This window comes from Calidris pugnax, unplaced genomic scaffold (genome assembly GCF_001431845.1).
Source record: "Calidris pugnax isolate Ruff unplaced genomic scaffold, ASM143184v1 scaffold219, whole genome shotgun sequence".
Lineage (NCBI taxonomy): Eukaryota > Metazoa > Chordata > Aves > Charadriiformes > Scolopacidae > Calidris > Calidris pugnax.
The window spans coordinates 9,647,246-9,656,116 of NW_015094507.1; the positions used below are offsets into that span (position 1 = coordinate 9,647,246).

General features: G+C 40.1%; 1 protein-coding gene across 1 annotated transcript in view; it reads right to left on the reverse strand.

Moving 5' to 3' along the window:
- Positions 1-8,551, reverse strand: part of AIM1 (absent in melanoma 1) — a 41,365-nt gene extending 32,814 nt beyond the window's left edge. The window contains exons 1-3 of the mRNA XM_014964633.1: positions 7,570-8,551; positions 480-1,944; positions 218-394 (exon numbers count right to left, since the gene is read on the reverse strand). Coding sequence (XP_014820119.1) covers positions 218-394; positions 480-1,944; positions 7,570-8,318 — 2,391 coding nt within the window. The 5' untranslated portion in view covers positions 8,319-8,551. The remainder of the gene's footprint in view (positions 1-217; positions 395-479; positions 1,945-7,569) is intronic.
- Between the last annotated feature and the right edge of the window lie 320 nt (positions 8,552-8,871).

An 8,871-nucleotide genomic window follows, 5' to 3' on the forward strand; every position in this document is an offset into this window, starting at 1 on the left:
GAAACATCATCATGTTAATAGATGCCATCTCATTTTCATATATAGCCAACATCAGATTAAACTGGTACCATACCTACATTCAGCTCTATATATTTGTAATCTATGTATGCCCCTAAGAGGGAAAACAAAACCAAAAAAAACAATGTGTCCATATTGTCTATAAAAACACAAAAGCGGGATAACATTCCGGACAGATTTTAAACACCACAATACTTACATCCACATCTAATAAACCACTGGGGACATTGGATTCATATCTGCTTGTCCCTAACCAGCTGGAAAAACTTTTCTCAGGGTTCCCATAGTTGGGCATTTGTAAACTTAGTTCTTTTTTTGCACTATCTGCTTGCATGTACTTCTCCACAAAACTTGGAAACTTCATATCTGAAAAAGACTGAATTGCAAAAATCAAAATTAACAGTCATTCAGCAGGTAGACAAAAATTTACGTGGTTGTACTTCATGAATGATCTTTATTACCTCCGATTTTTGAGGCATGCCGAATGGCCCAGAAGCATCCTGTTGTAAAGGAGGCATCCCTGAGGAGTCAGCTGGGAAACCTGCTGCAGCATTATTTACTGAGGTGACAGAAGGATTAAAAAACTTTTCTTTAGATGTAGAAGACAGCAAGCTTGAGAAGAGGGAGCTTTTTTCAAGCCGGGATCTCTTAATTTCACCATCTGTACCATCAACATTCTCTTTTCCATTTATTTCCTGAGTAAAGGCAGGTTCCTCTCTATTACATGACTGCAGGGCTTTGAATATGATGCTTTGCTCTGTTGATGCACGCTTGGGCCTGACTCTGGCTATTGTTTCCAGGCTTTGCATTTTAATTTGTTGGGCTGGTAACAGATCCTGTGTTTTCTCCCTCCTCAGTCCCAAACCAAAAGTAAATACGCTAGGGTCAAATACTTTCTCTAAGTTGTCTTCATGAATGGGAGGCATTGCAAAGTGGGGTGCTGGGGACTTGGGAAGCTTTGACCTCTTCTTTTTCTGGGGTAAACAAACTGAGCTGTCCAAGTTTTTTATTGTTTCAGCAAACTTCTTCATGTCTGTCGGGGAATCAAAAACGCTGTCGTCTTCAGCAGACCCATTACAGGTTTTGCCTGGGCTCTTTTGTGTATTGATGTTGTGCTCTGATAGCAATGTACTGTCCTGACTGCTGTCATCACTCGGTAGTGCTGCAAAGCTCAGATCTCCCAGCTTTGCCTTTTTATCTCCATTTTCCATCTTCTTAAATTCTGATCTAGAAACCTGATGAGATGGTAGAGAATATTTACCTTCACTACTAGGTGATAAAACCTCTGTGTTTGGCAGCACCTTTTCTTCATTTCTGTGGAATTCTGAGCTCGTGTTATTTCTTTGGTAGGAAGTATCTTGAGCATTTTCACTTTTGCTGGGTGAGGAGAAAGACAGTTTTAAAGGCAAACTTTCTTTTTTAGCTGTGGTTAGCTCTGGATCGGGTTGCTTCAGAGAGACACTACTAGCATCAATTTTGCTGCTTTGGTTAAAAAGGGATATAGCCGCCTTTACTTTAAGTTCTGTTGTCTTCCCAATGTCCTCACAAAAGGCAGAGCTTTCTTCATTTTTGCCTTTTACTTCTGCAGTGCTTTCTTTCTCTGCCGTGCCATTCTCAAACAACTTCTGGCGACTGCTTTGCTTATTTAATGTTTTATCAGGCTGTTCACTTTCCTTAGGTTGTTTTCCAAATTTCAGCTTTGCTCTGCCAACAAACGTGCTTGGTACAGTGCTATTTTTTGAAGCAGGGATGTCAGCAGGCCTCTGGGTCTGGTTAGCACATTTATTTTCAAACAAGGAAATTTTGTTGGCGATGTTGCTGTTAGTTTTATTAACTGGTTTTTCAAGAGTATCCTGCTCACTTTCTAAACTGTCTTGATTCGTAGATGCTTTAAAATTCAGCTCTACATTCTTCGGTTTGGCTGGACTATGGGAGGCAAAGTGATACAGAGTTACATCGTTGATTAATCTTGAAAAGACTTGTAACAAGTTTCAAAACAATAAATGTAACATTGTAATGAAATTTTCCATAGTCATATTCAGTTTAAATTTTGGTATCTCAAAAGTAATTAACTTAAAAAAAGGAGTAACTAGACCAGTGACAAAAAGAAATTATACAGTAAATAAGAAGGATACATTTCAAACATGTACGTTGTTCTTTAATGCTTGGTAAAACAAAAGACACAGCAGCCTACAGCATCTGCAATTGAGGCAGAGAACTACTTATGACTGACAGACATTAAAATTTAATAGTAAATAGGCAGAATAAATTACACACATGAATTCCCTACAGAGTTTAAGAAACAAATCCCAATTCATTAAGGTGATAATGAGTTGGTTAACATTTGAATATACTTCTCCAACAAGTTTTGAAGACATCTGCCCAGATTCTTTGCAGCCCTTACACTGCAGAAGTAATCCTGAATCGAGCCAAAGTCCTCTTCTGGGTCCATTAGTGCTGGTGGAAAGGGTAGCTCTCCCTAGTCACTGCATCACCACTTGACTAAGCAAAGACTCTCCCATTTCCTTCAGGTAAAATCAGCCAACAATTTACATTGTGTAAACTAACCCTGATGATTTTAGAGGAATCAAATCAGGAAACACTTGTAGAAACTTCTCCATCAGAGCAGATAGAGAAGTGTGTACAAGTACGTAGCACAGAGTACTCATGCACTATGGCAGAAGGCTGACGACATGCAGCTGAGGGTTCTAAGCCTTCTTCCTTTGAATACCTACATCCAAGAAAAAACAGTTGTCCATGTCACTTGCTACTGCAGGAACAGTATGAACAGCTGTGAAGATGCAGGGCACATGTCTTCAATTTATCAGTCATATATAAGGAGTGTCAAGGTGCCTACCATCGCCTTAAAGGCAGAGCTGTTCTCCAAAGAGGAACCTGGAGACACTCAGCAGTGGGAGAACAGGCAGAAACTGTACTATGTGAAAACTGAGGACGGTGGGAGACCAAAGAAACTAGCAGCAACAATCTCTAGAACCTCAAACGCTTTATCAATCAATGGATGATTCTGGTATTTAGGTGCCGCCTTCTTTTTTACATACTCAAACTGTGTTCACTGAGCTCTCAGACAGCTCTGAGGTACAAATGAATTAACAGGAACAACCCAAAACCTGCGATCACCCCTTTCTCTTCTTCCTCAATAGATCCATCCCACATAAGAAAGTCAATCTTAATAAAGCAAGACTCTCCATTGTGCAAGTTTTTCTTGGGAAAAGCATGAGGAACAAACTTAATGAAATAACAGAAAGGAACAGAAGGAACCCAAAATCCCTACAAATCTACACAGAAAGCAACTGTGAAAAATCACCATGTCTTTTTCGAGAAGACTTCCTGACAGTGCTCACTGTAACTACCAGCCTGCTCAAGCTGGTTCACAACTGGAAGGCTCTTATGAAGAACATGTGATCAATAAAAAGGGAAACATTAACATATAAAGAACTGGCCATAATTCAGATAGGTGCTAATTGATGATCCCAAGGGATTGATGGGATCAAGGACTCGATGATCCCAAGGGTCTTTTCCAACCTAATGATTCTATGATTCTAATAAAATACCCTTGGAAAATTCAAGTCGAGAAACAGAAAAAAATTAGTGCTGAAAGAGGGAAGGCAGGGAGGGAACTACGACACAGCATACAATTAAATATATTTAGACACTATTTTTCATTTGCAGTATGACTGTTTTTCCTGAACTTTTCAAAGTTAAATTATGCTATGATTTTTTCTTTTTGGAAAATGAATACAAGTTGCAAGGGACCTCTGAAGGTCAATTAGTCCAACTTCCTGCTCAAAACAGGGACAGTTTCAAAGTTACAGCAAGTGGTTGAAGGCTTTGTCTGACTAAGTCAGCAGGTCAGCCACTGTCACTGTGAATTATTTTTGCCTTATATGCCATTGAAACTTCACTGTTGCAACCTGCAACCATGGCCACTGTCCCTTCAGTGCACATCTCTGGGATGAATCTGGCTCTCCCTTCTCTCTAATACATCTATAGGTAAGGAGAGGTCATTGAGGTCTATCCATGTCCTTCTCTCAGTTGAACAAATCAAGCTGCTTCAGCTTCTCCTCATACTTGGTATGCTCTAGTGCCATCACCTTCTTAATGGCGTACTGCTGGACTCATTCCAATTTGTGAACATACCTTTTATACCAAGAGAAGACTTGGAAGAGGAGGGAGGGGTACAAGTTGATGTAATACCTCAGGTGCAGCCTCATGAGCTCTTGACTATACTCAAGCCCAAGTAGCCCAACACAGGCTTAGTCTTCATCTGCTACAAGGATGCACTACTGACACATGCTGAATTAGCTGTTCACCAAGACCTTTTGTGTCCTTTTTTGATCAGAAAAAGGTAGTTATCCTCTCCTACCTGTATTTTCAAGAGGTATTGCTAACAGCCTAGTTATCTTAACAGACTCATTTCCACACCATCCTTTTGTCAGCCTGTCACTTGCACTGCTGTGTGCATTTCAACATAACAAAACATATCTTCCTAATAAAATCCATCTCTCCATGTATGCCTTGACATAAGCAAGTTTAATGGTTAACACTGATAGTTATCAGCCACGCCTCAAATCCATTGTAAATGAACAGCTAACACCTCAAAGGTATAGTTTCAAGCTTTGCAAATTTATGAAGAAACAACCACTTCAGCACTTTGTAGTTTACATTCTGCAATATTTCTGCACAGAAGCAAAAGAGGTGAGACTGAAGAGCAATAGAAAGCTCAGCCCTGGAGCTCCATCCACCACAGCAGGCCTCCTCCAACTCATCTTTTCACTACGCCTTTTTCCACACTAAGAAATACTGGTGTTAAACACAGCCAAAAGACGTGCCTTATTGCAAGAACTGAGTTTCTAAGCTTGTTTAAAAGGAGGAGATGTTGTCTGAGTGTCCTTTAAGCTCTTCTTCCAGTAGGGGGGAGAAGGACTGAAAGAGTCCCTTAACAGCACAAATGCTTTCATGCAAACAGGCCAGTGTGGTTGATTCCTACTACCCACTGCTGATCTACAATGCCGGGAACAAGCAGGCACAAGAGAAATACTCATGTCCTCCTCTTTGGCTACACCTTGCAGCTAACCTGTGGAAGCAAGCAGTTAAACCTCTCCCAATACAGTCATAAATGGAAGGTGAGTCACCTAGTTGAAGCATACTGTCCAAACGACCATGTCAAGCAGGTAACTGATGCCAAAAAATACCGATGCCAAAAAATCAGATTGAGGTGAGCAAAGGAAAACAGTGTGTTAACAGAGCAGAATAATTCAATAAGTGGGCATAAATGCAAAGGCAACTACAAAACCATGTCTGAACATCAAATATGACAACTGAAGCCAAGTTTTCCGCTAAGCACATCAAAGTAACTACTGCCTGAGGTTTTATTTGCCGATTAAGATGTACCATCAACCTCAGTTTATTCTCAAACCTGATAGGTTTCCCTTTCAAAAGCTAGAAGCAAAGTATCCCATGACTTCCAAGTTTCCCAGTAGACAGACATAAAAGGAGAAAAGACAGAAAATGCTACCATTACTTGCAGGGAACCAGCAAAACCGACTTCTTTAAAAATAGTTTCTAAAGAAACTTGATTCCCAGAATTGGCACAATGTCACTTAGGAAGAGACGTTATGCATTAAGTGAAAACTACTCTGACTATACAAAATCCGTCTTGTATGAGGCAAACAAGTCGGTGAATAAATGAGTATTTTTCAACCTGAAAGGGATTCCTATGAAGCACCTAACAATTTTCTAACCTTTGACAACAGAAAAGTTACCTGTTCGCTAAAGCAATAACAGGAGAACAAACCACAGCACCTGCTAGTAATGGCATCATCTTTTTCTTTCCCATTTTACAGCAGCTTAATCCACATGCAGGTTTATAGTTCATGTGTTCTGATCAACAACTACAAATTACAGCAGGCAATCTGATCACATCAATTTGTCTGGCTAAAGAAGCTGTCATTCCACAGTTCCACACAGTTATTAGATGCATCAGGAACCCTGCACGCAAGACAGCGGTCCCACCCAGGGCTAAAGTTCCTACAGCAGCAGATAAGGCCAAGACAGTGAGCCACACACCCCGCAAAATCAGGTGAATTAGAACAGGCTGTTTATTCATTAAAATTACATCTGTCAGAAAGGATACCGGTCTATTACTTTATGAGCACAGCAGAAGATAATTCACTGCACAACAAGCCAAGGAGATACCTAGAAAAATGAAACCCAGCTACGCAAGCATTTACAGCTTCATCACCACTAATGACAGTGACACAAAGAGAAAAATATGAAAGCTACCTTTTCTTTGAAGTTATGAAGATAGAAAACTTTAGAGTATAACACGTGTGAGCTATACTGCCAGATGGCAAAGCATGACCACGTACAAAAATACCACCATTTAACTTTCAGTGCTAGGTGTTTTCAATCCAGTTACAAACGAACAAATCGGATGTAGAGCACTACAAATGGTGCAAAGGAAATTGTTTCCTAACGCTCCTATGCTTCTCACATGAGGGAAGCATAACTGGAAACTTACGTGCTTCTTAAGCCATAATGTTGAACCTTCACATCCCCCTAACTCAGCTGAACAATGATTCTGAACGCTTGGTGTACCCCGTGTGGGCCTATAGGATTCAATGTACTCTGACACCTACAAATGAACGTAGCAGAATGCGGAAAGCAATAGCAGAGAGCACATAGCCATGACAATTAAACAACAGAAGTTACGAATGTAATAAAATGATTCACTGTAGAAGAGAATCCAGGAAATCAATCACGGCACTCATACTAGTGATTACAATGAAAGCCATAAATGCATTCACTTCTTTATAATCCTAAGGAAAGCACTGATTACCTCTGTTTGACAGAGGAGAATTTCTTTGAGTGTAAAACCAAACTCTGCAAACTAACATATGCATAATTCTGCTAATACCTGATGTTATACATATGCATAAAAATTCACATGATTCATCCTGCACAGACTTACGAAAGCAACTATACGTATTCAAATTTCTGGAGTGTGATTTTTCATATCATTTGAAGGATCAAGTTCTACATTTCATCCTACATTTCTTCTAATAGCAGAACTTATGTTGTTTCAAAGAACAACTTGAACACCTTCCTTATTCAAAGATTTTTACATACAAAAATCTTCAACCACATCCTCAGTTGGTTTCAGGCAGCAAAAAATACATTAAGGTCACTGACAGCCAAGCTAATCTGAGCAACAACAGGGGCACTGACAATGATGACAGAGCAGCTTTTATGTATGTTAAATTGTTCCATATAATCAAATCGATATAAAAAGAAATTCCCTGTCTATGAAAAAAGAATAGAAAAAAATAATTATTTTTCTAACACATGTAAACTACAGTGCTTATTAAGTGGTAACTGTAATTATGCTAGATTTTTTAAAAAGGCAGTTCTTAATTGAAAATAATCTAGATAGATAACAGATACATTGCTAGCGTTCCTATAGAATCCTAAACACAGATACAGGCACAATTACAGCTACAGGGGTAAGGTAAACTAGTTTATGTTACTTACAGGCTAATCTTTGTTGTGACTGTTCTGGAAGCATCCAAACTCTTCAGCTTTGAGCTGTCCAAGTCAGAATTCATCTGTCTCTCAGCTGAGATACACAGGTCTCCATTTTTAATCCCATCAGTACACAAGAAAGCTCTTCCATCCGAACCATTACCATGCTTTACTGCCTTGGTCTCATTTCTGCTTTCAGTAAACACCAAAGCAGTGTCTTCTGTCTTATCAGCCAAAGAAGCTTTGGAAGACTCCAAGCTGTCTTCCCCAAAAGCCACAGGTATAGCTCCCTTTTCCATCGAAGTTCTTTTTGTCATTGGGTTACTCTCTGGTGATGCTAAAGGTTGCCTTTTTGTGGAGTAATCTTTTACCTGACCCTTCAAACCAGTAGGGGAAATGGGGACAGGGTCCGACTGATTCTTTTTATATGATCTTCTCCTTGCAGGGGTTGTGTTTGAGGTCTGCTGCTTGCCTTTGTCAGCTTCGGTTTTAGATGCCCCTTTGTGAGCAGATCCAACTTTTAGGTCCTGATTGTTACCCGAGGAAGAGAGATTCCTTTCAGGAGTCTGTTGAGGAGACTTTGCTTTTCTTTCTAAATTTACTACCTTGTCTGAAAACACTTCAGAAGCATCGTCCTCAAAAACAGATTCTTCTCTTGCAGCAGTTTCAGTCTGGTTTCTCTCTCCATTTGGAATGTCACTAGATGACTGAGATTTTCTCCTTTTCCCAGATCTTTTATTAGCAGATTTTTTATCCATTGTGTCCGAGTCACTGCAATTCTCTTCTGATATAACAGTCACAGGTTCATTAAGGAGTTCGTCTGTTTTTCTTAGATAGATATCAACTGTTAACACTCTAGCAGAATGTGTGCGTTCACTCGCCGCAGATTCCAACTCATATGGCAAATCCTTTGGTTTTGCATGCCCAGGCTCCTCAGACACCCACGTGTTCACAAGCTGCTTGTGGCTCAAGATATTCTTTTCTAAGTCTTCGCTAGACACACTTCTCAAGCTTTTAATGAAATCTGGAGTTGTGGAATTATTTATATCTGTGATGGATTCTTTCTCCAGTTCCAGGGTTTCCACATTCAGGCTGCTCTCAAAGACAGAGTTTTTGATGGTTTCACTGCTGCCGCTCCAATCTGCTGACCACTCACTATCAGAAGAGACGCCCCTACAACTCCATTCTGAGATGGTATCACGATACGGTGGTCCTACTTCCCCACTGAAACCATATTCCTGCGGCTCAGAAACGGCACTCACGTTTCTCACTTGCTTCTGTACTTGAGGAGCTTCGTGTCCTTCCTTTACG